The following is a 26,793-nucleotide window of genomic DNA, read 5'->3' on the forward strand; positions in this document are numbered from 1 at the left end:
TCTTTTTTTAAAAAAAGCAGTTTATTTCCGTTCTGCATTTTAAGATAAAATACTTGGTATAAATATAAATGTTATAATTTAATAACAAATTTAAAAATAAGATACCTAGAACAACTTAAAGCTTTAAACATAGAGTTTGCAATGTAATTGTGTAACAGATGCAAAAACCAATTAACTGTTACAATCAATGGCTTCTTGAACTGTTATTTTTATTACTTTTTGAAATATGTATTTAGCATTTCCTAGCCATTCCCTGAACCCACATAGAAGCTGTTCCTGTGCTCTCACATATTTGTGAACATTTGTGTGCATTAGAACAAGTAATCAAGTGTCTGATTCCTACATTTGAATTATTGAAATTAAAACACCTGAGTAATATCTAATTATTTTAGATAAGTGCAATTTTATGAGTGCTTTTAATTATATTTTAAAAGGCATATGAGACAAAAACAGTAGTACCGCAAAAATATTTAAGCAAAATTATATTTTGCTCTGAATCATGGATTTTCTTCATTTTCTGGTTAAGTGTTAAGTATGTGCATTAAGATTAATTACTCTGACACTGTGCTGCAACCATCATTTGGATAAATTGCTAGAGAGTAACAATTTTTCTCCCATGCTCAAACACTGCTTGAACAAATTGTTTGAAGATTCTGTCCATATACGTGCACTTTCTTGGCCACAATCCTTCCAGAAAACCAATATGGCCTCCATGGGAAGTAAGGATCAAAGCTATATTAGTATTTTCTTTTGCAATTTCCACTGGTATAGCTGAAGAAATAAAACAGGGTAGCAGGGAAAGAAAAAAAATATTTTAATACACTCATAAAATTATTTGCAAGTACTGGAACGTAATGATTTACTTAAATGCATTCTAATTTGGATGTAGGATACAGATTAATAAAAGATAAGTACTGGTGATAGAAGTTTATATATGTATATTTAAAAATATACAATATGTAAACAATCGTGGATTACAAGACTAGAAATTAGGAATGATAATTGGCTACTTTGCATCTGGATCAAAAATTGGATTCCGAGGTTATATCAAACCCCTCTTTTTAAGCAAGGCTATAAACTATTACATAAAACCTCTCTTTTTAAATAAGGCTATAAACTATACTTTATAAAATACTTTTAATTGAAACAAAATTTGGCAATTTTTGCATTGGCAGATCCATATCCTATTGCATTGTTGCCTTACTCTGTAAATATTTTTAAATTATACAATGCAAATTTATTTCTAAGGGCAGTCAATTCAAGATCAATTAAGAGCATCAGCATAACAGAACAAAAAATAAAACTTGCCATGATCTGGTGAGAATGCATCATCCAGAGAATTTAAGCACAACACTGGAATTCCAATTTTCTTCAGTTTATGACATGGACTGGCATCTTCATAGTAAGCTTCAATTGAAGGATAGCCAAACATGACTGTGGTAAACTGTTTGTCAAATTCCCTAATAGTCTTAGCCTGAAATATGGAATTCAAAGTATGAATTTATCTCCATTAATAAAAAAAATTAAAAGTTTAGAAACAAATGATTCATTCATACCTTCATTACAAGATTCATGTTAAATAGCTTATCAAATACTTGCCGATGTCTATAAAAAAATACAGAAACCAAATTAAAAGCTGTCAAACAAACCTGAATTTGCACAATGTTCTAGTCTATATAGTGATTGTCTAGCTTTTGGTTCAAGGTTGCAGCAATTATGACCAATGAATTCAGGAAAAATGCAAATTTAGTAAATCATGGATAAGTTGTGTATGAAGACATAAAGTTATAGGGACTGAAAATTTGTAACTTTGGTTCTATTCACTTTGAGGATGTAATCACTGGATGCCTGAAAGATATTGTGCTCCATGCCATAAAATGATAGCCATGTACAGTATGTCAGTTCAAAAATAAATAGCTCAATGTCCATCCTGTACCACACTATAAATGTTATTTATTGAAATTCTTGTGGGCAGCTGCATTATTGCAATATTGAAGATCCCAGAATGTTTCAGAGAAATAATGTTAAAGGTAAAAGTTTTGATCTCTGCCATAGAATGAAGAATAAGACATTCAGTCATGAGACTAAAACTCGTGTCTGGACTTTGTGATTGAGATGGAAAAAACTGAAACTTTTTGAATTTGGGTTTTGCTGATTAGATAGGTTTGTTGTTATAGAACTGGCTAGTATATATTATTATCTAAAAGTAAAAAGTTGAAGCTGTGTGTTATTTTCTTATTCTACTGCACTAAAGAGTTGGAAGTCAATGCTCCTCCCCCTTCCTCTACAGTGTTTCCTCTTCCCTTTTTCCTGCCCTACATTCCTACTATTTTCATTTTTCTTTATATTTTATATTTTTGATAAACTAATACAAATTTTGGGGAGAAAAGTTATGAGATTAAAACTGGTTCTTCTTTCCTCAATCCCTTTTTCTGGAGAAACAATGATGAGAAATCACTAATCTTCAGAATGTTAACATCTGCATGTTAAGGCAAAAGCTGAAGTGATGGCTTGACTAAGGACAACTAAAGAATTCATTTCTGAATTGAGGTTGGAATCAGGTATTACCATAGCAGATCAGACTGCATACAATTTTTCAGTGTATGCACTGAAGGACTTTTTCTCCCTGACTTCCAACATAATTGTTGTTCTACATGGATAGGGCAACAGACAGCAATGTTAGGAGGGATGATCTTAGGTGAAGTTGATTCTTTACACAACATTTCATACCAACAATGTTCTTGGCTTTCACTTACCTAGTGACTGAAGACTTTAGACAGCTGGTTAAATAATAATTAAAAAGAAGCCAATTTACTGGTTTTTCCAGTGAGTCTGCAGATTCAAAAGCATCCCATCCTGCTGAAAACACTGCAGCTGCTTTTAATGGTGTTTTTTTCCCAGTTTTGCCCAAATAGTTTAAAAGAAGCATGCTACAAACAGGAGAGAAACAGAAGTCTGGGGAAAAAAATGATCTCACAAAGTATTTGTACCTATCCTGAATATTTGCACTAGCTTTTGTAACCCATGAGACAGATTTAATGGTAAACAATTCCAGTTGCAGTGCTAATATTCATTGTTAATTTAATTGTTAATGCCAGTCTTCAAATTTGGAACTCAAAAGGCTTGCATTGAATCACTTGAGTTGGATCCAGAAATCCATATGATATACTGAAAGGCTGGTATATCTGCCATACCTTACTATGCTGTTCCTAAAAGGGACCCACGCTGGGTGTAAGATTTTTGTTTTTAAAGAAAGATGTTTCTAGTGAAACATAAGAAAAGTCACTCCAGACAGAACACCATTAACGTTCTTTAGATCCAAATTGTAATCTTTATTTCTTCTCTACCTAGATTAATTTTTATTATATGTTTGCTTTGTTAATGATGCTGAAATAACAATAGAATTTTAATAATATAATATTAACTATTTTAGCATTAATGTGTTCAAATCTGAGTTTAATACTAAATTGTGTTTTAGGATTTGATTCCACCAGTGGAAATTGCTCAGGAAGATTTTTGTGACTTCCTTCAGTCAGCTGCTATTTTTATTTATTTTATTTATTTCTTAGATTTTTAGACCGCCCCTCTCCCAGAAAGGGGCTATAGTATTCCTGTGAGGGAAAGAATGAGATAAAACATTTCTTAATATTTATCTAATGAGCTTTTATCTGCTTGCCATCAGATGCCACTAAGATTTTAGTGAATTTGGGTGAATGGCCTTCTTCAGAATCAATTTATTCCCCAATGTGATAAATCTACAACTTTGGGACTTCCATTACAAAAATACTTACCCTCCCATCGAAACACCTGCTGCCATCAATGCAGCTGAAGCGTATAACTTATGTATATAATCAATAATTGTTTCCAGATCTTCTGTATTAGCAGCACAGTATGTTCTTGGTGTCTATAAAGAGCCCCAAAAGGAGAAACAGTACACTCATCACTTAGGTTAACTTTAAATAAGACTGAAGTAAAGCAGGATGCTATTGAGTGCAATACATGCAGTGTATTAATATAACTCTAATGACACTTTAGAACAGCGATTCTCAACCTATGGGACCCCTTTGGGGGTCGAACGACCCTTTCACAGGGGTCACCTAAGACCATTGGAAAACATATTTTTGAAAAAATACGGAAAACATAAAATAATTTTATGGTTGGGGGTCACCACAACATGAGGAACTGCATTAAAGGGTCACGGCATTAGGAAGGTTGAGACCCACTCTTTAGAAGGTTGAAGATTGTCATTCCACAGAGAAAGAGCTAACATTAGCCCTCCATTGGGGAAGAATGTTTGCTGATTCCTCCCTTTCACTGCGTTTCCTGTGCTGCCTCCTGAACTGCTCTCAAGGATTCCCCAAACCTCAAGATAACTACAGGATAAGGAAGATTAAAAATAAACAAATCTTCTGCCATTAGTACATTTCTGTCAATTATGTGCTAATAAATATAAATAGATTTAATCTTGGTTATTCAAGAAGGCATAAATGCAAGAATCACCCAAAGCATCGTGATTTGTTTGATATTAGCTTACATGAGCCTAATTACATGAGCCTACTCAGTGTAGTTGTTCAAGAAATGCATGTATATCATTTACTTTATACATTTGCAACTTAACTCAGCTGCAGATACATATCATCAGATACAGTAACTATTAACAAGGCACATATGCCCAGACACAATGGAAAGGACTGCACTATAGTTATTTTATCCTAGGGCAGAAGAGATTTCTCTACAGGTATATGATACTTTTGTAGATGTTCAAGGTTTTCACTTGAAGAAGCCCAGACGGGTGGGCTGCTATGGGTTCGCCCGGGTTCGGGAGAACCCATAGCTAACATTATGGCCGGTTCAGAAAATCTCCAAATCCCACCCTGGCCGGCCCCGCCCACCCTACCCCGCCCAGAAGTCTCCATGTGGCCCGTTTTGGATGTGAGGTAAGTGCAGGGCCCATGCAGAGGCTGGGGGAAAAATGGATCTCCCAGAAGGCCTCTGGAGCCCGGGGAAGGCAGTTTTCTCCCTCCCAGAGGCTTGAGGAAAGTCTCCGGAGCTCGGGGAAGGTGAAAACGGCCCCCCTGCTGTGGTGCAGGAGGCCAACTAGACTATGCCCACCCTGGCCACACCCACCCAACAACCGGGTAGAGAATGCGTTCCTGAAATTTTTGAAGCCCATCCCTAAGCCAAGATCTACCCTACCTGCTTTGTTAAATGAGTTTGCCACATTTAATTTTATAGCCTACTAAAGCCTAATACAATTCTTACTATTTGTCTAATTTGAAGGTTCAAAATGCTGCATGCTTTTTAACTCAGTATAAAATCAACTCATAAAACAAACTAGAATCAGTCTCTCTCTTTTTCAATTAGAAAGCTGAAGGACTGAACTGTCGGAAAGAGTTCCTGAACCAGCTGGATATCTCTTACACTCCCTGATGTATTTAATGTATAATTTATTTTACAAGGTAGCAATCAAATCAAAGTAGAAACACCTGAGAGGCCCAGAGGACAGTTCAGTCCTTTATGGACACCTTAAGCTACAAATCCAGGCTGAGCTGAAATTTGAAATACAATTTTCAGTACATAGCTATGAGTTAATGTAGTGATATTTTAAAGTCAGTGCAATAACTAAACTCCTTCATTTAGACTGCAGGTGGTAGAACTGAAGTTGGTAAAGTTGACACTTGAGCTGTTTTTTTTATGCTTTATTATGTGATTTGACCTGAGGAAGAAGAGAGTTGGAGGACTAAAAGGAAGGAGATAAGGAAGGTAGAGACAGAAGCATATAAATGAATGAGGATGAAAGATATTAATACTAGAAATTTTAGAGGAAGAAACGGTTTGAAAGATGGCGGTGAGACTAAAGGGGAATAATCTATATAATCAGTTTGTATATTGAGTCAGAGCAAAACATGAATTTTAGTTCATTAGTAATTGATAATTGAACAAATTACTTGTCTTTTAATACCATACAACATTCCTATTTTAAATGACTGTCCATAAATGGCAAATAACAGAATTGCTGTAAAATTATAAATTATATGTTTTTTAAAGGAATAATCTATATTCAGCCCCACTTAAAAGGACCTGCCCTCCTAAAGTAATTGTGAAAAGTCTTCTTTAAGCATTATTTATAATTTTTTTTTAAATCAGGGACTATTAAAAAAAAAACAGGAATATTGCATTTGTTCACTTACGGATTTTAACTGTAATACCTGCCTTGATTATTTTTTCAAACTCAACATGACTGTATGTAATTATGCATATTCATAGGTTATAAATGCCTCTACTTTAGAATGAAATTATAATGTTAACATATATAAAAATATCAAAATCCAGTTAAAATAGATTTTTATTTCTGAGATATAATTAAAATAAATACTTGGTCTATCACTGTATATTTTTCTATATTTATCTTAAAAGAGACAGACAATCCAATGACTGAAAAGAATGTATTATGAATACTTTGAAGCTATCAAACTAAACATGCAAGGCTATTCAATGTATACACTAGTTTCACATATTAATAAAACACAAACCTGGCGTAACATTTTAAATTACTGACTCAAATGTTTTCCCCATCTGAGCTAACACCACTGGTATTGTTGGAAAACTACCAATTATCCTGGAGCAAGGTAGTTCAGGAAAAACTCTGTTGATTTGGTTTATGAACTACCATCCCTCTAGATCAGGGATGTCAAACTTACTGCATCATGTTGTCGTCACATGACGTAGGGCGACTTTTTTCCCCTTCGCTAAAATGGGGGTGGGCATGGCCAGAGTGTGACGCATCTGGCCCATGAATTTGACACCCGTGCTTTAGATGTATAAAAGCTAAGAGATAATTAAACAATAAATTAAGACGTTGATGTTTAAATAATGCAGAATTCACTGCCAAGCAGGAATATACCAGTGGTGGGTTCCGGAACCTGTTGCAACTGGTACGGTTGCAACGGGGCCCGGCGTCCTCCATATGAATGCATGCGGCATCCAGCGACGCCTCCGCAAGCCTCTGCGACGCTCCAGCTGCTGGGTGGAATGTCGCACAGGTGCTGTATGCGCCATGCGCGTAAGCGCCAAAGGGTTTAAAGGCAGGAGCACCCTACTGAAATGATACCCAGTGTTCCGGGCAGGCTCCGGTACGCCCGTACCGGGGCGTACCGCCTGCAACCCACAACTGGAATATACTCTCTGATCATACTCATAGCAGCAACACATATAATTTTCATAGATACAAACCAGAGAGGAGCCTTCATGTGAACCTGCTTAAATATAACCACGTTGTTCCTTCTGAACAAAGTTTAAGTAGAGTGCCTTGCTCTAATCAATGGTGTCCATGTGAAGATGATGAACTTCAAATGGTTATTAGTATGTAGCTACCTTGTTTGCATTATAGAGATATACCTTACACTGTGAAAGTATTGTCTACTAATTCAGTTCTCAGAAAGATGTGGGGCATATTATCTAACTTGCAATTGAGGACCAATATTCAAAGAGAACAGTGTTTGCATTGAAGTTCTGTGCTAGTTTTGGTGCAATTCACAAAAGAATTATACAGATATAGTATCTGTATTAACAGAGGGTGGGATAAAATTATTTCACAATGAAATAATGAATATTGAATAATGAATATAGAAATGAATGAAAGTATATAGGTAGTCTTCGACTTAACAACCACAATCGAGCCCAAAATTGTTGTTGCTAAGTGAGACATTTTAGTGAATTTTGCTCCATCTTACCACTTTTCTTGCCACAATTGTTAAGTGAATTCGGTTTTCCCATTGACTTTGCTTGTCAGAAGGGCATGAAAGGTGATCACATGACCCTGGGACACTGCAACGGTCATGAATATGAGACAGTTCCCAATTGCCTGAATTTTGATCACATGACAATGGGGATGCTGCAATGGTCTTAAGTGTGAAAAGTAAGTCACTTTTTTCAGTGCCGCTGTAACTACAGTACAAACTTAGATATATACAGTACAAATGAATGTATACAGTACAAATGAATTGATAAACCTGATGTAACAAACACAAAATAAACAGATTTGTTTTACTAATCATGGATCACAATAAAGTTTTATCTATCACCTACATATATCTCTTTGTAGGAATGTTTGATTGTTGTTAGCAGAAGTTACCCCATTTAACTTGATTATAAGTGCAATGAGAAGGCCCTGAGGTTGATAATGACTGTTGAGTAATTTAATTCTGCCTGGATGATCTATAATTCTATTACTATATTTTCCCAAACTTGTATCTCTGTCTCTCTGTTCCCTCAAGCAACTTTGCTTTATTTGACTGTACTACAATGTACTATATTTTGAACTATGATTGTAAATAAACTTTAACTGGTTATGCTTTTCGTCAACTGAAGTTTGCTTCACTCCCTATAATCATTTCCAGAAACAAGGCACCTTATAACTGTGATATACAGTGGGGCAAAAAAGTATTTAGTCAACCATCAATTGTGCAAGTTCTCCCACTTAAAAAGATGAGAGAGGCCTGTAATTGGCATCATAGGTAGACCTCAACTGTGAGAGACAAAATGTAAAAAAAAAGACCAAACAATCACATTGGCTGATTTGGAAATAATTTATTTGCAAATTATGCTGGAAAATAAGTATTTGGTCAGTATCAAAAGTTCATCTCAATATTTCGTTATATATCCTTTGTTGGCAATGACAGAGGTCAAACGTTTTCTGTAAGTCTTCACAAGGTTGGCACACACTGTTGCTGGTATGTTGGCCCATTCCTCCATGCAGATCTCCTCTAAAGCAGTGATGTTTTGGGGCTGTCGCTGGGCAACACGGACTTTCAACTCCCTCCAAAGGTTTTCTATGGGGTTGAGATCTGGAGACTGGCTAGGCCACTCCAGGACCTTCTTACGAAGCCACTCCTTCATTGCCCGGGCAGTATGTTTGGAATCATTGTCATGTTAAAAGACCCAGCCACGTTTCATCTTCAATGCCCTTGCTGATGGAAGGAGGTTTGCACTCAAAATCTCACAATACATGGCCCCATTCATTCTGTCCTGTACATGGATCAGTCGTCCTAGTCCCTTTGCAGAAAAACAGCCCCAAAGCATGATGTTGCCACCCCCGTGCTTCACAGTAGGTATGGTGTTCTTTGGATGCAACTCAGCATTCTCTCGCCTCCAAACACGACGAGTTGTTTCTACCAAACAGTTCTATTTTGGTTTCATCTGACCATACGACATTCTCCCAATCCTCTTCTGGATCATTCAAATGCTCTCTAGCAAACTTCAGATGGGCCCGGACATGGACTGACTTAAGCAGGGGGACACGTCTGGCACTGCAGGATCTGAGTCCCTGGCGGCGTAGTGTGTTACTGATGGTAGCCTTTGTTACGTTGGTCCCAGCTCTCTGCAGGTCATTCACTAGGTCCCCCCGTGTGATCCTGGGATTTTTGCTCACCGTTCTTGGGATCATTTTGAGCCCACGGGGTGAGATCTTGCGTGGAGCCCCAGATCGAGGGAGATTATCAGTGGTCTTGTATGTCTTCCATTTTCTAATTATTGCTCCCACAATTGATTTGTTCACACCAAGCTGCTTGCCTATTGCAGGTTCAGTCTTCCCAGCCTGGTGCAGGTCTACAATTTTGTTTCTGGTGTCCTTTGACAGCTCTTTGGTCTTCACCATAGTGGAGTTTGGAGTGTGACTGTTTGAGGTTGTGGACAGGTGTCTTTTATACTGATGACAAGTTCGAACGGGTGCCATTGATACAGGTAATGAGTGCAGGACAGAGGAGCCTCCTAAAGAAGAAGGTACAGGTCTGTGAGAGCCAGAAATCTTGCTTGTTTGTAGGTGACCAAATACTTATTTTCCACCATAATTTGCAAATAAATTATTTCCAAATCAGCCAATGTGATTGTTTGGTCTTTTTTTTTACATTTTGTCTCTCACAGTTGAGGTCTACCTATGATGCCAATTACAGGCCTCTCTCATCTTTTTAAGTGGGAGAACTTGCACAATTGGTGGTTGACTAAATACTTTTTTGCCCCACTGTATGTGAAATTCTACCTTTTCCAGGCTGGCTAATCATTCTCTACCTTGAAAATCTCTATTGATATTTTAGATCAGGAGCAAAAATCGGAATGGACCTAATTTCAGTGAAGAACTTCACATTTGATTCCTAATTAATTTCTAGGGATGACTCAACATGTTAATTTTCTCCTTACAACTGTCATAATTTACATTATGAAAGAAATACCTTTTCCGGTAAAAAATTGCTGCTGTAACTCTCATGTATTACATATTTGGATGGAGACTTATCCAAACACATTTATCTGACGTTAGGCCTGCAGTTTCTAATGTGATACTTTGGTTACCACTGTACAGGTAATCCTTGAGTTACTACCTTTCGTTTAGCAACTGTTCGAAGTTATAATGGCAGTGAAAAAAGTGACTCATGACCATTTTTAATACAACCATTGTAACATCCTCATGGTCACACGACCAACGTTTGAATGCTTGGCAACTGGCTCATATTTATGATGACTGCAGAGTCCTGGGGTCATGTGATCACCTTTTGTGACCTTCTGACAAAGTCAGTGGAGAAGTCAGGTTCACTTTACAACCGTGGTACTAACTTAACAATTGCAGTGATTCACTTAACAACTGTGGCAAGAAAATGAGGCAAAACCCACAACTGTCTCATTTAACAACAGACATTTTGGATTCAATAGAGGTTTTTAATCAAAGCCTACCTATACTTACGCTATCGTTTTAGCATTTGCTGGGCTTCCACCCCACCTATATTTTTAAAGCATACATTTGTGGAGCGGTTGGTGCACTGCAAAACTAAATGCTCAGAGAACTGGAGTGAGATCAACTCATTGCACATGGATTTGTGCATCATTCTGCTAGCCTAAGCAAAACTACGCATACATCTTGCCTGAGCTAAATATAATTCCCTAGGTCAGGAACATGCGGTCCTTTTAAATCCAGACCAATTAACTTTTTATGTTGTTTGCTAAAGGCTACTGTAAAAACAAATTTTGGGGGGGATTGATTTTTTTTCTGTTCAATTATATCCAATGTTTGGAGACTGCCTGGACAAGTCCCTGCAGTTTTCTTGGCAAGGTTTTTCAGCAGCGGTCTGCCATTGCCTCCTGTCTAGGGCTGAGAGGAAGTGATTGGCCCAAGGTCACCCAGAAGGCTAGAATTCAGTGTCTAGCCTAATGCCTTAACCACTACACTAAACTGGCTCTCACTGATTGAATTTAAATTGTACTAAACTTAAACTTAAACATAGGTCATGTGATTGCTCCTCATGCATCTATTAAGCTTCCTAGCTACTACATTGAAGATTAAATAATATCGGTCATTGTATTTAGGCAACTTTTGAAGGCGATCCATGTGCTTGCATTTTGTCTTGCATGCTATAAATTAAATTTTTCAAACAATATAATGAGATGCGCTCAAGAAAACAGAAAAGTTTCAAGTCTGCAAAGGAAATTCCTACAACTCTAATTTAGCAAAATAATTTGAAATCTAAAGTATAGAACAAGCTAAATTCTTCAAAATTGTAAATATGACACGGCAAGCACCCTCTCCTTGCAAAATCTTATTTTATCCTCATTTGCCTTGCAAACAAAGGAACTCCATCAAGCTTAGATCAGGGTCCCTGATAGTTTGTAGAAATAGGAACAATATAATAAGTGATTTATGGCACACGCAGGAGATAATGAAAACAAATGAAGTCAATTAAAATGTGCAGATTATGGTAAAATATATTAAATCCTCCCTGCTACCCAAAAATGGTTGCTTATCGGACTGAGAACCTAGAGGGCTGTCTTCTGCTGATCCCTGCGCTTTCTACAAGTCTACTTCAAAAGGTGAAACATAAATTTTATTTATATTATTCATGCCTTGCTCTTTTAACTGTTGGACTCTCAGAATAAACTATAGTTCATTCTAAAAACAAGGGTTGAGAGAATGCTGTTAATTAGGTGCCTTTGGTAGATTTCTCTTGCCTTCTTCTGGTCAATTTCCTCCTAGGATATGGTGGTTTCTCTCTCATCATCTTGTTAATTGCAGAGAAAATGGAGAATTCCCTTAATTCATTTAAAGCTTGGCAACTGGCTGAAAATGCTAGTCCTCGATGCCAATCCTATTTCACCATTGTTTTCTTCTGCCCTGTATTTTGACAATTGCCAGATCTTACATTTTATATTACATATTAGCATTAGCAGATGCAGCCTAAAGGAATGCAGTGTATGTGAGGAGAGATTTTTGCCTTCTTTCTGGGAACGCTTAAGGAACACAGTATTAAATGGAATTAGTGCTTCAATTTAATTCACAAACTTGGAAGCCTGCCATAAATTGCTGTCTCCAAATTTGGCAATGCTCTGTATGGGTGTGATGATAAATTTGTCACTTACTCATTTCTTCACCCTTCACATTTTAACTGCATTCTCTTTAGCAATGCGGTTAATCACTTCTTCATCCTTCGTGTTTTAACTAATGCAATTTGTTATTTCAATGGCACTATTTTTCTTCCTATTTTGTACTCTATGCTTAGATAGGGAGGCTCTCTGCTTGGTCACTCATACCCTGGTCATTTCCCATTTGGACTATTGCCATGTACTCTACACTTTTCTATCCTTGAAAAGTATTTGGAAGCTTCAACTGGTACAATTCTGGCTGCCCAAAGAATGACGTGTGTAACACCTTTGCTACGCAAGCTAAATTGGGTCCTAGTTTGCTTCCTGGTCCAATTCAATGTGTTGGTTATGACCTTTAAAGTTCTACATTGCATGAGCTAATCTACCCATGGAACTGTCTTCATCCCACTACATCAGGCAGGCAGGGAAGAAATGTTACAGACCCCATCAGCTAAAGAATTCCAACTGGCGGGGTCCAGGAAGAAAGCCTTCTTTGCCATTGCCCCCATTCTCTGGAACATTGCCCCCACAATGTTACTCTTACTCTTCTGGCCTTTCAAAACACTGTGGCCTTGCATAAGGCTCACAGAGGAACACACAGCTGTGGGGATTATTAATGCCCAGAACATTGTTCTCCCACCTGTTAATGCACTTTTAACATTCATTTCTTAATCATGCTTGTCATTTTTGTCAACGTTATATACTACCCAGAGTCCTCCTGAGGGAGATGGGTAATTTCAAAATTTGATAAATAAAAATAAATTTAGAAAAACCACCAAGGAATTAAGTTTTTCAACACGTAAAGAATGGTTACGTTCTTTCAGTTATGCTCACTACATTACATTTGCTCAATGTTCTTACTTTATTTAAGAGCAATTCTTACCAAGAGATTTTCACCAGCAATTCCTCGATAGTTAAAAACCACACACCTTTAAAAGACAAACAAAGAGCACTGTTTACCAGAATTGTTCATTTGAGTATTCTTGGAAGTGAAGAGCCACATATCTGAAAGCTGTTTCAATTGGTATTTTTTGATTTGCCAAAAGATTCAAAACAAGGAATAAAAACATGAATTTTCCACAGATGTACATTTTCTGTATCTGTCAATTTTTTTTCCCTGTAGCCCATACTAAATCATCTGTAGCTATATAGATAAGAACAGGAAGAAGGCTGAGAATATGGATCGGGAGGAAGGGAATAGCTGACTTCCTCATTAAGTTTGCCACTGGTGCACATGCTGCAGCCAATTTTGATGAAGGTGATGAGGTACTTTCAACTCTCACTGAAAAGTGCAGTGTTTATGTCGTAGTGTAATACCTACAGTGGAGTAAGGGTGGCAAGTGTCTCTTTACTAACAAAAGAACAATTCCATGGTGCAAGTGGGCTTCAGACTGAGAAGAGTAACAGTCTTTGCACACAGAATGCAATGTCTCATCAGTTTGTCCTTCTCTTTTTAATTTGCCCGCTGTTGTTAATTTATCTCTCTCTCTCTGCCTTTCGGTATGTCTGAACTCCAAACAATCACAATGTTTTTGTATGGGGCAATCCAGTTGCTGTTTGCAGCAGACTATAATCTTTAAGTCTCTTGAAAACACTGCTAGGGAGCAAAGTTGGAATCACCCCCGCAGGCAAAAGCCAAGCAGGTCCTTAAGAAAGATGAAGGGATAAGCATTTTAGGCCAGGAGGTAGAAGGGAAGAGGGAAGAGTGGAGTTGGGATGACCAGCCCAAACCACGATTGTAGGCAATGAGGGTTTGGATGGAGATAATACATGAAAAGGTCTTGCAAACCTATAGCTATTTTGCTGGGAAGGGGGGGGGGGGCAGGAAGGAGGAATTAAAAGTATGGTAAGAAGCTGGCTGGTAAGCAGAATGAGGGTGAACGGCCCCCAAAAGTCATTTGTTTATAGATGAGATGAAACTTAGAATAAGAATAAAGTACACTGAAGAAATACATGGACTTGTAGTGAGATTTATAAGATGAGAATTCAACTGCAGAAAAATCTGGGATTTGACTCCGGGCTGATGCGCTTTGAAGATCCCCTGCACACAGCTCTAAATAACATTGCAGATGGATTCCTACAAAATGTCTTGAAGGAAGAAAAAACTTCACAAGATGAAGCTTATTGACGTGACAAAACGATCTGGAAATAAAACAGCAGTTTCAATTTAGTTTTTGAATATTTTGTTACCAGACTTGGTAACATTATCCGCAGGACTTTCTTGTCCTATTCCAACTGACCACGCTGGCACACAAGATTTATAAGCTAAAGAGGAATAGGACAAGACAAGCCTGCTGATTGTGTTACCTAGTCTGGTAATGAAACGTTCAGAAACTAAACTGAAACAATCTTTGGAGATCAAATCACTGCTAGAGTCTAAAGCCCGAGCTACAAGTATTTTCTATTATTTCATAAAACAGCAGTAGTCAACACTCAGTATTAACTGACTTAGGACAATGATCACATCAGTTTGATCCTGCCTTTAGCTAACATGGGCCTGTTAGTCTTTGGCTTGACTAGCTCAGCTGAAAACCCTACAAGTTGTACACTATACAAAGCTGAATCAGTTTATGGGTGGATTTGAAAACCACGCCTGTCCAAGGTACACGCAAAGCAGCCACCATGCTACCATGTCAGGAGACAATTTGCCTGTAGCTGGCTTCCATCTACTACTGTGTTTCCCCGAAAATACGACAAGGTCTTATTTTATTCTTACCTACAAAATATGGCTTGGGCTTTATTATGGGGGGAGGGTTTATTGTTTTGGGGTTGCCGGGCTGCTCTCTTGCGAGCGGGCTTCCAAAGAGCCAGGCACAGCCTCATGGGCGAATGGCTGTGTTGCGCTGTCGCAGCAGCGCAACACAAAAGCCATGAAGCGACCACGCTCACGAGCAGCCACATGGCAAACCACCTTTGCAGCCGGGCACAGCGCCATTCACTGACCTAGGGGTATTGCCAAGCCACATGAGTGCCTGTTCACCGCCGCCCAGGTCCCGCGGCTTGGCGCCTTCCAAATGCCAGTGAATGGCACTCTGCATGTCTGGAGAGGGGGGTTGCGCGAGCGGCTGTTCCGCTCTTGCTCACCCACCTCCCAGCCTCACGATGCATAGCCCAGCTCTCATTACAGAGCCAAGGCACCTCCGCCGCCGCCGCCATCCCAGCGTGGCTTTTTCCGTGGCTTCCAACCCGAGTCTTTCGGCAGTGGCCGCTCTGGGCGCACGCTCTATGGTTGTGGGCCAGCTGCCTGCGCCCAGAGCGGCCACTGCCGAAAGACTTGGATTGGAAGCCGTGGAAAAAGCCAGACTGGGATGCCGGCGGAGGTGCCCTGGCTCCGTAATGAGAGCTGGGCTATGCATCGTGAGGCGGGTGAGCAAGAGCGGAACAGCCGCTCGTGCAACCCCCCCTCTCCAGACATACAGAGTGCCATTCACTGGCATTTGGAAGGCGCCAAGCCGCGGGACCTGGGCAGCGGTGAACAGGCACTCATGCGGCTTGGCAATACCCCTAGGTCAGTGAATGGCACTGTGCCCAGCTGCAAAGGGGGTTTGCCGGGTGGCTGCTCGTGAGCGTGGTCGCTTCATGGCTGTTCTGTTGCGCTGCTGCGACAGTGCAACACAGCCATTCGCCCATGAGGCTATGCCCAGCTCTTTGGGAGCCTGCTCGCAAGAGAGCAGCTACCCGGAAACCCCCCTCTTTAGCTGGTTATAGCACTGCTCACCAACCTAGCGGTATCCTGAAGGCACCAAGCAACGTGATCACCTTTGCCTCCCCCCAGGTTCCCGCGGCTTGGCACCTTCGGGATACTGCTACGTTGGTGAGCAGCGCTCTGCCTGGCCGTAGGTGGGGGGTTGTCCAGGGGGCTTATATGTGGGGCGGGTTATATTTTTGCCCACCAGAAAAATGTGGCATGGCTGTATTATGAGGACATGCCGTATTTTCAGGGAAACACGGTATTCTATTGAGGGAGCCTCCATCTTTCCAGAGCCCAATGCTGTTGGGCTGGGCCTGACTGATTCTTCGGAAAGTCACACTGAGCCAGGGAAAATCTATTTTATCAAAAGTCTCCTGCTGGAGCATATTTCTAAAGAAGTATCTTGCCAGTTAAAACAGATATGACATTCCTTCACAAACATGCAAGTAATCCATGCTTTGAACTAGGATGATGGAACACAAGCAGCTTTCCATGCAGAGGAATGGGAGCAAAGTACAGGGGTGAAGTTCCATTAGAACTTTTTAAGGACTGTAAGCAACACAAAAAAGTACAGTTGCAGCTATCCCGTGGCTACTTTACATGCATGTTACTTTTTGTTTTTGAATGAGTCCTATTATATCTGTCCTGTCAGAATAAATATTGGAGGAGGGGTCTAACATTAGAGCTCTAAGATCTGGGTTGAAAAAATCAACATTACTAGATGAGAATATTAACATTTTCATTGTCCAGGTACAGTAGCCCTAAACAAAGAGACGCAAAACTGTTTTCTCATCCAACATCATGTATCATCATGAAGCTACCATGTTCTGTAACTAATCTCAGTTGATACAGCATGGTTTATCAGGATTGCTGATTAGGTTTGCTTTCTTTATATCCTCAGGATTCATACTTCAGAGAAGTTATGGGAATTGCTTTTAAGGAGGCTACAAATGTAGCATCTTTACAAGAACACCTGGGGACAAGAGAGGGATATGGAAAAATGTGTATAATAGGATGTGGCCTTTTATTTTAAAAATTTAAAGGGCTTGAGGACAAGATGGCCTTTCATAATGAGACCCAAGAAGGAGTCTCATTCAATTTCCAAAATTCTATGGAAATGCCAGTTTCCTATTTGTTTGGCTCATTATCCCTTTATTTAATGTTATTTGTAACATTTTTCACCACTTCTAGCCTTGAACATTGAACTGGGTCTCTGATGTGGCCTAATTCTCTTGAAGCTAATTCTCATCACTGCCGGGAACCATTTGCGGATTTATCATGCATTTAAAAGCATAATCAGGGATGGAAATTTTCTTTAATTCCTTGCATCTATTATAGACAATCACAGTTTCCATTGCACAAACAGAATTATAACAGAAATGTCAAGGACAAGTTATTATACCTGTATCCCAGTGTTTTGCTCTGTTGAATCATATGAAGAATATATGATTCCTTGCTTGTTCCTGTGAGGCCAGGCAGCAATAGGACAGTAGGTCTGGTGCTGGAATCAGGGTACTGGATGCTACTGTTATTATCAAACCAGTCCACGGAAATCTGTCCTCCATCTGAAGCTGTAATAAGTTCACTGAGAAAAAGAACAACAATAACAGTAAACAGCTTTACAGAAATGCAGTGTAAAACCAGCCCCTATTCAATGTAAGAGTGCACATTAGCCCCCTCAGTCAGTTCCCAAAGATGCTCCAAAAGTTGCCATGTCTTTCATTTGTAAAGTGAGAGAAAAGAAACTTCTCACATAAAGGGAAATAATTAAATGCAGCTCTTGGAATACAAGTAGTCCTCAACTTATGACCACAATTCAGCCCAAAATTTATGTTGCTAAGTGAGAAATTTGTTAAGTGAGTTTTGCCTCATTTTACAACTTTTCTTGTCACATTTACTAAGCAAATTACTTAACAAATAAGTTACATCAACTTGTATATAAGAGGCATTGAACAGATACGTAACTAAATGTTGAAAGCTCCTGTTGTACATTATTCCCACTTAAAAAGCAATGGAAAGGAATTTTGTGAAATAAAAAGAAAACGGTAGCTAGATATGGTAACAAATTTGTTCCTAAATTGACTTTTCATAAATACCCTTTTAACCAACATGACATTGTTAATGATAGTAGAGTTACTGTAACTTTATTTGTTCTTATTCATGTTCATTGAAAGAAGTTTTAAAATATAATGCAAGCCTATATGACATCTGGACTGATAGTAAGTGCAAAACCACCTTTAGAAAAAATTCCATAGCCTGTAGTTTGCATTCTAAAATGTTACTCTTCTGTTCTAAAAGCTCAGAATGGATTCTTCAGATGTTCCAAGAATATGCTGTGAGAGGAGAACTTTTGCATTTGCATTGGCTCACTCTTACCAATTCCTCCACCAAAATATTGCTGTATACCTATACACTTAAGTTTTTTATTTGATGTAGACATTTATGTGCAGGCAACTAAAAGTACAGATTCCAAATTTATCTTCTGGGAGAGATGCAGAGGTCTATGGAGTGCCTGTGCTCTCCACTCCACACATTCATAGAACATGTGACAGACAAGTACTGAAAGTTAGTCTAGACGAAAGAAAGAAGGAAAGAAAGAAGGATGGATAGAAGGAAGGAAAGGATAGAAAGGAAAAGGAAGAAAGATTGAAGCATATACTTGGTTTTATATATAGAATGGATATTCCTATAGTTTCTGGAAGGAACAGCTGTGTAGGAAAGAAAGCAGCACTTACTTCCTATATTGCACATTTGGTTTAGATGTAATGAAAGGGCGTAGAAGTGTTTGCAAATGGCCTTCCCAGCACCATACAGTGGGATAGTATATTTCTGTCAACACCGGGCATTGGTCCTGCAGAAATTGGCACAAGTTCTCATTGCCAGTTATCAGCTGAGGTTTCTAGAAAGACATTTAGAAAGGAGGAAACATCAGACAATATTAGAGAAAGTTTACAGGGAGGCACAATGAAGCTGCTGTTCTGGAAATAGATCTGAGATGCACTGGGAATAACAAATCAGAAGTGCAATATTGTGAAGAAATTTGCTGAAGTCCTCATTGAAATAAACAGGAGCAAAGCAGGGTAACATTTTGCAAATTTCAGAAATAATTGCCTGCAAGGATGAAGATTGGATGAAGTCTCTTGCAAGTTTTTAAACTTGCAGACAAGGAATCTATATCTACAAAGCTCAACAGGCTCAAAAAAGGAGTAGCACAGCAAGTAAAGCAATTATGTACATAGCAGATGTACTTGTAACAGTACATTTTCCCAAGAATGTACCATTATTAGGTTCCATGTACATAGGAAAAATAAAATATAATTGTTGGAGAGAGAAGGGGGGGAGAGAGAGATTAACAGAATATTGTAACTGTGGCTATTGTAAAATATCTTAATGTACTATCTTACATTATTCTTACATATCCAAGGCTGCACCAGGCACATAGAAGAGAGGAATTAGAAATTGCCAAAATGCCAAGATCCTTAACCCTAGCAATGCGTAATGTACAGAGAAAGATTTATAGTAAGTTAAACCTGTTTTTTAAAGGAAGAATGTCAGTATCTTCTCCTTTACTTTCTTGCATGCAAGCCTGTTACCAACATCTGTGGACGCATAAGCGAAGTCTTAATAATGATTCACTTCATTTTCCCCTACATTGCAGAAGACAAAGGAAACATTTTACTCAAGACAATAACTGAGCAAGGGCTTTAAAAATGCTTGCTCTTCCAGTATGTGTGCTTGTAATCTGAGTCACAGTGCAAATTCTGTTAACCTACATAAAAATCCAGATGTCCTTCCACATTTGTAATTTTAATGCAAATTTTTGCAGCAATGATGAGGTAGCAACTTCAGAGAGCCTGAGAGGAAGCAAATTATTTGATTCTTTTCAGTCAGGTTTCAAGCTTCTTTATGCTTATTGATGATCTATAGCAGGGCTGAATGGGGGCAGCCCTATTGCCTTGGTTCTCCTTGACATTTCATACCAACAGTCACTGTGTTTTTCCAGTGTGGAAGGACTGAGCCTGAGGCCCACAATTTGCCTCTCTTGTTTAACATCTGCTTGAAGCCAGTGGGTGAGGTCATTCATCACCACAGGGTCAGTATCAGTGACATGTGGATGATACCCAAGTTTGTATCTCAACCCTGCATCAACCAAATGATAAGACTAAGTACTTATCTCAGTGCCTAAGATTAGTGGGGATGGGATGGTAAAGGATTTTAGAATATCTCTGATCCTGCTGTCTATTAAATATGCTCTAGCAGCCCTGTTCTTTCCAGGGTATTGTACTGGGAAATATGTGCCTTCTGAGGGAATGCCTTGAATGTGCTGGCTTCATTGGCCTGCAGGCAATCATCTTCTCTTTCTCTTTTATTGTAATGGGATTGTTTTTTAACTGTATGGTGCCCACATTTATTATGAGCTGAGCAGATTAATCAGTCAATCAGGGAGAACTGCAAATAGCAAGACCCAAAGGGAGTTGTCCAACACCTCAAATTTTCTTGAACCTGACAGATGCAACCTCATCTTATTTTATCCAGCTTGGATTTTGACAAAAGTCTCAGCCCAACCATATCTCCTTGAGCTGTGAGCCACAGAATAGAGTGAACTTGGCCAGTGAAAAACTGCCTGGTTCAGAAACCATGGAATGCTACCTAATATTTAAGGTTAACAGAAAATTAGATTACAGGAGGATGGGTTGGGGGGGGGGAAACTGTTTAAAGGCCAACTATTAATACAGTTGCTACCAATCATAATGGTCATATACACCTTCTAGATTCGGAGAAGCCACAGTCACTTAGGGATGAGCGATATGACCTTAATGCCTTCCATAGGGGCTTCTTGGAAACATTTAATTGGCTCCTGTTATAGGCGGGATCATCCAGATCAAGATTCTTAATTTTAGGGGGGGAAATGGAATATTGTCTTAAATCATCTTATTTTATGTTTACCAGAGGGACATTTGCTGGAGTGGAAGGGATCAAAAAGGTAAAGATGGCAGCTGCTGCAATTGCGTAGTTGTGTCTGCCATCTTGACTTTTTGGAATTTCTATCCCACATAATAGTTTTGCTGCCAAGTAGTATTATAATTTGGGTACCTTTGTTCCAAACAGCATTTTTTAAAAAACAAAATGCAGGATAAGCACATTCAAATATTTTCGACCATGATTTCATTAAGACTTATTTAGCTAATAATTCATTCACACAACCTTGCCTAGCAAAAGAGTTGAGAATAGCTAAAAGTGGCAAAGACGGTAATATTACTATGAATACACATTTATTCCTTTGGCTTGCTACATAGGAATAGCAGAGCTATATGTCACACAAAGAACACAGTTTTTAAGCTGTCCTGTCTAGTGTCCTCTGGATAAAACTGCTGCCATTTCCTCTGGCTAAAATTCTGGAAGTCGTTCCACCCCCCCACCCCCCAAACATCTGAATTGAATTTGCGGAAAAGACCAATGAATTAGAGGCCTTATTTCAAAGTGTTAATGCTGTAGTAAGAAAGAACAATACGTTCCATTTATTTCAGTCCTTAGTCTAGATTTTCCTGTGTGCGTGATCGTTTGCTCTCCCCTTTCCACAAGCTGGCGCCGGGTTCCTCTGCAGTGTATCCTGCGCAACCACCAGGTTACACGGGGGGGGGGGGGGGGATCAAGCCTATTTCCTCGCCCTTTGCTTTCTCTCTCCTAAAGCGCCCGGCTTTCTCAGACGCCGAAATCCAAACCGTTTGCTGCCCCTCAAGGCCTACCTTATAACGTTAACTAGGGATAACTTAACGCGTCTCTTTCGAAGTGGGTCAGAGCCTGGCGACGAGAGGCGTTTGACCTGACCCGCTTTCTGCCCGCCATCAGGTGGGTTTCCCGGACCACTTTTAAAAGGCGGCGGTCGCAGGGCGAGAGAACAGAAAGCCTTCCTTACCTTGGCGATCGTCCTGAGATAATAGCAGACATACGCGGCTCCAAAGCACAGTACCAGAGACCAGCCGATCCCCGAGGCCAACAGGCCCTCCTTACTTTCCAAGTACACCGATAGCTCTTCTAAGTTCATTTCTAGACGCGTCGAGGAAATCGCGGCCTCCACCTTACATTACAACGCCGAGGTACGGGAGGGAGAGAGAGAGAGAGAGGGATGGTTGCAACGGTAAGGATGGCGCTCTCCGAAAGCGGCACAGATGCCGGCTGGAACAGTGGAGCCGTTGCTTTAATTCTACCGCAGCTCCCGTTTATCTATAGGATAACAGACCAGGATACTCCGCCCCCGTTCCTCCTTTCCTTAGCTCGGCGGCGGGGAGGGCGAGACGGCTATAGGAATCCCTGGCCTAGCAAAAAATAAAAAATAAAAATAAAGAGGAATGGTAAGATAGTTTACAACTAAACGCCCATTGGTTTCCAACAGCATTGTTTTTTTTAGTGAAAGCGGAGTATTTAAATTTCGCCTGTTGTTGACAACGCCTCTCTACAGTTTTCTTGGCAACATTATAGGCAATACTCACTTGGGTGACATGAGGGATATAAAAATGTGGTGAATAAATATTTTTTTAAAAAAATAAAGCATTGTTTGCCATTGTTTTTGGGCTTTACCAGTCCACTGTGCTTTAATCCTTCTTCAGGAATTGCGTTTATTTAGTCCAGTGAAAAAAAGATAGCAGTGTCCCAATATTTGAGGATCTGCCACAAAGAGGAGGTCCGTCAAGTTATTTTTCAAAGCACCCGAAGGCAAGACAAGAAACAATGGATGGAAATTAATGAAGGAGAGAGGCAATCTAGAACTAAGAAGAAATTTCCTAACATTGAAACAATTAAGGAGTGGAATGGCTTGCATTCAGAAGTTGTGGGTGCTTCATCAGTGAAGGTCTTTCAGAAGAGACTAGACAGCCTCTCGTCTGGAATGGTATATGGTCTGTGCTTGAGAAGGGTGTTTGACTAGAAGATCTCCAAGGTCCCTTCCAACTTTGTTATTCTGTTTTTCAGAGAGCAACCAAAGTCCCCTAGATCTTACTATGTGTTCTGAGAACGCCAGTAGTTCAAATGTAGTATTAAGCATAAATATTACAGTTGTGTTTAAAAGAAGTTGGTTCTGTGTCCTAATTTTTATCCAATTCAAAAGCTAGTACATAATACTGGTAGTTGTTTTATATATGAAATGTCTTTCTGTTCTAGCAATCTGGCCATAATCATGCTGGCTTTTGTTCAGAAGACTACGGATAATATCAGTGCAGAGCTTCTATCCATTATTGTAACTAGTTTTATAATGTTCATTATTATAAGCAAACACTTGCAAGATGCCATGGGCTACCCAGTTCCATCACTGAAAGCCATTTTCACTAATATTGATATTTTTAAATTAACAGGATTGGTGATCAAATAGATCCAAAAACAGTTCATCTATACTTTTCATAGAAGCAAACAAGAAGCTTCCAGCTCTACAAGCAGGTTAGAAGCTCCTATAAAGCCTCTGGAGCCTGGGGAGGGCGAAAAAAACACACCAAAAATGGAGGAAAGCGCTGGTCGTGCGCACATGCGCGCTGGAGTTGTACACATAGCATTATGGTTGTTGTACGCCCGCGCACAACTCCACTGCACTCCCCCCGCTTTTGGCACGCTAGCCGCAAAGGGTTCGCCATCACTCCTATGGCATCAGAATTTCCCCACACGCTCTGCCCACAATGTCCATTGAGTAACACACTGAATATGGGTATTAGAGAAAATTAATAAATTACTTAACAAATACATTATCTATAGGAAATAGCCTTACTACCAAATTCATAGTACCAAAACCTATACTGTCTGTTTTTAATTTTCAGGTACTTTTCCAATGCTTAGGCAGATCCAAATTTTTACATGAAATTCTATGGATTGAACCTGGAATGATCTGAATATATAATACCCTACCAATAAATATTTACCCCATTTATTATGTCTATTAGAATTGTTTAGTAATTTAATAGCATTGAATGGCACCCCATAATAAACATAAACATGATTAATACTCCCAACTGGAATAAATATCAAATCATTGAAAACCAATATAAAATATAATTAGAAAATGAAAATAAAGAGAATCATCTATGGGAGTGATGGCTAATTTTTTTGTCCTTGTGTGCCGAAATGTGCCCACACCCATAATGCAATGTGCGAGTGACACCCCTGTATGCACCCCTCCCCCTGCGCATGTATGTGCGAACCTCATGGGACCAAAAACGGGGCATGTGTGTGTGCTGCACCCCCCCATGCCCCTTACAAGCACTCCCGCATGTGCAACAGGGACCCAAAAATCAGCTGGCTGGCGGGAGGCGCGTGCGCATGCACAGTAGAGCTGAGCAGGGTGACAGCTCATGTGCCCGCAGAGAGGGCTCCACATGCCACCTGTGGCATGCATGCCATAGGTTCACCATCACGGGTCTATGATGTAAAAAAGAATTGTAATAAACTGCAAAAGATAGGCTACTGTTGTACACTACATTAAGCTACAAACCAACTGCCATGTGTTTTAGCCCAATATTTTTTGTAAACTGAGCCTGTGTCATTAGTTATGTTTCACTGTGTGTGTGTCAAAAAATAGGGTCTGCTGGCAGGATTGACAAGAGAAGTGAGAGAGAGACCTCTTTGCCCCACTCTTCCATTGTTTGCAAGTGACGCTGAAAAATTCTGACCAAGGATGGAGCATGCATGCAGTAGCCTCAGGGACCAGTGTGAGAAGGACAGAGCCCTACCCCTATTATTAACTGTGAACAGTACATTGCATGTAATTCCACATGTTTTATGCTTCAAGAGCTGAAAGATATCACTTTAAAACTGGAGCAGGAAAAGATAAATCCATACTGTTTTTTTGGATGGTCATGGGTGTGTTGAAGATGATATCATCCATTTTTTGTGGTTGCTGAGGGATAGCTTGCTAATGTCTTCTCATCATTTCTGTTGACAGCTAGATTGTCCTATTACAGATGCTAATGTACTGTACAATTATAACATTATCAGTGACCATTCTTGTAAGAGATCACTGGAACAATTTTGTATAGTATGCAATTGTATTCTGACTAAATAGTTACTAATTTACACATTTTATTCAACTTACCATTTTAATTTTCCAGTACATAGCTGCTAGTCCATAGACATGAGTCATAATGTGTAATGTTTAAGAAGCTGCATGATTTTTTGCTTTTGCTGAAACAAATATAGTTATATTTTCAAAAAACATTAAAATGTCTTTCAAATGTTGCTAAAAAAAGAGTATTGAAAAGGATTATAAGCCATATTTAGGATGTTAGATTTTATGTGACTATACATAAAGAACAGTTCATAATATTTCAAGAAAGGTTCAAACCACTTCATGACATTAAAAGTAACAATACATTAAGTGCTTGAAACTTACAGAACAGTAGACTAACTAACTACTCTGTTACAGTGACGTGCGGCGAGGTTTATGGCTGGTGAGGCTGGTGACGTCATCAGGAAGGCGGGGAATAGGACCACATGTGCAGGAGGCTGAGGCAGCCTCAGCCTCCTGCACATGTCCCATTCCCCACCTTCCTGAGTCAACATGAAGGGGACCGCGGAGCGTGCTCCGCTGGCTCGCGCTCCATGGTCCCCTTCATGTTGACTCAGGAAGGCGGGGAATGGGACCACAAACATGAAGGGGACCGTGGAGCGCGAGCCAGCGGAGCACGCTCCGCGGTCCCCTTCATGTTGACTCAGGAAGGCAGGGAATCGGACCACGTGTGCCTTTTCCCTTTTTTTTCTTTTAATGATGAGAGCGGTGAGGCTCTGCCTCCCCTGCCTCCCCTGACCGCACTTCCCTGCTCTGTTAAAAAAAGAGACTAACAGCTAGTGCTAGTGCAAAGCAAAAAAGCTGAGTAAAAGTTGTAGTAACAGTAGTCTTTATCTTCACAGAATGTTAAAGGATGCTGAGTAACAGCCACTTCTGCAAATTGGGACAAATGTCATGGCTAAAAGTATTAAAGGTAGACACATCACCTTGACAGATGTTTGTCAATCTATGGTAAAGTAAGATTGTGAAAGCCCGATACTCAGAAAGATCCCATTGCTTTTGAATTGTTGGAAGAAGATTATTGAGAATACTTTGGACAGAAAGAAAATCTAATATTAGATGAAATAAAATCAGATTGTCACTGAAACTCTCATCAGCACTCATTCTAAACACAACGTGAGACGGCTATAGAATCGTGGGAGAAAACATTGCACCGAAGAAGAGGCCAAGAGAAGGCAAGGTAATTCGATGCATTCCCCGATAACACAAAGATGAGCTTCCAACAACTCAAAGGGAGCAGTTACTGACAGACAACCACAGCCCCCTGGTCACAAAGCGTCTTGACCGAACGATTTAACCAAGAACGGTCCTGAAAGGAACGCCGTCAGAATGGCTGCTGCGAGCGGTAGCGGGAGAGCTGTTGCCCTCTAGTTGTTCTTGCTCTTGTTGCCGGCCTGATTCATCAGGTTCTTCATAGGCTTGAGGGAGCTTTCAGGTGTAGCCACATTTTGCACAGCCGCCGCCCACCCATTGCAAACCCAGAAGTTCGGCCCTAGGCGATGCAATACCCTTCTCGTTTCCCTAGAGGTCCCTAGGGAGCCTCTCGCTTCCTTTGTTCTGAATGGGGCCCTTCCCTTCTCCGGTTGCGGAATCGGAACATGCGCAGGAGAGCCCCGTGTGCCCTACCTCCACTACTACGGCCGCCGGGATGGCG

The 26,793-nt window shown here is 39.9% G+C and overlaps 1 protein-coding gene across 2 annotated transcripts; it reads right to left on the reverse strand.

Moving 5' to 3' along the window:
• Positions 1 to 26,722, reverse strand: ABHD3 (abhydrolase domain containing 3, phospholipase). 2 transcript variants are annotated; one of them, XM_081953001.1, is made up of 11 exons: positions 26,648 to 26,722; positions 25,167 to 25,255; positions 22,011 to 22,410; positions 18,829 to 18,992; positions 17,496 to 17,678; positions 13,286 to 13,331; positions 3,792 to 3,904; positions 2,757 to 2,930; positions 1,557 to 1,605; positions 1,309 to 1,474; positions 1 to 771 (listed from the first exon to the last, which is right to left on the reverse strand). In XM_081953001.1, exons 3-11 carry the CDS (start codon positions 22,137 to 22,139, stop codon positions 593 to 595), a joined length of 1,203 nt encoding a protein of 400 aa, XP_081809127.1. In that variant the 5' UTR covers positions 22,140 to 22,410; positions 25,167 to 25,255; positions 26,648 to 26,722; the 3' UTR covers positions 1 to 592. The 2 variants fall into 2 exon arrangements, with proteins under 2 accessions (XP_081809127.1, XP_081809126.1); XM_081953000.1 differs by lacking the exon at positions 26,648 to 26,722 and adding an exon at positions 26,398 to 26,585 and having other exon boundaries at positions 708 to 1,474; positions 25,167 to 25,249.
• Positions 26,723 to 26,793: the final 71 nt, after the last annotated feature.

Source organism: Natrix helvetica, assembly GCF_964273705.1.
Source record: "Natrix helvetica genome assembly, chromosome: 4".
NCBI classification, from domain to species: Eukaryota; Metazoa; Chordata; class Lepidosauria; order Squamata; family Natricidae; genus Natrix; species Natrix helvetica.

Coding starts and splice junctions, on each gene's coding strand:
- ABHD3 (XM_081953001.1), bottom strand. CDS start 22,139: ATGAACTTAGAAGAGCTATCGGTGTACTTGGAAAGTAAGGAGGGCCTG. Junction 2,931..3,791: donor GCAGGTGTTTCGATGGGAGG/GTAAGTATTTTT, acceptor TCCTGTTTGTAG/CATGCTTCTTTTAAACTATT. Junction 1,606..2,756: donor CTAAAGTCTTCAGTCACTAG/GTAAGTGAAAGC, acceptor ATTTTTTTATAG/ACATCGGCAAGTATTTGATA.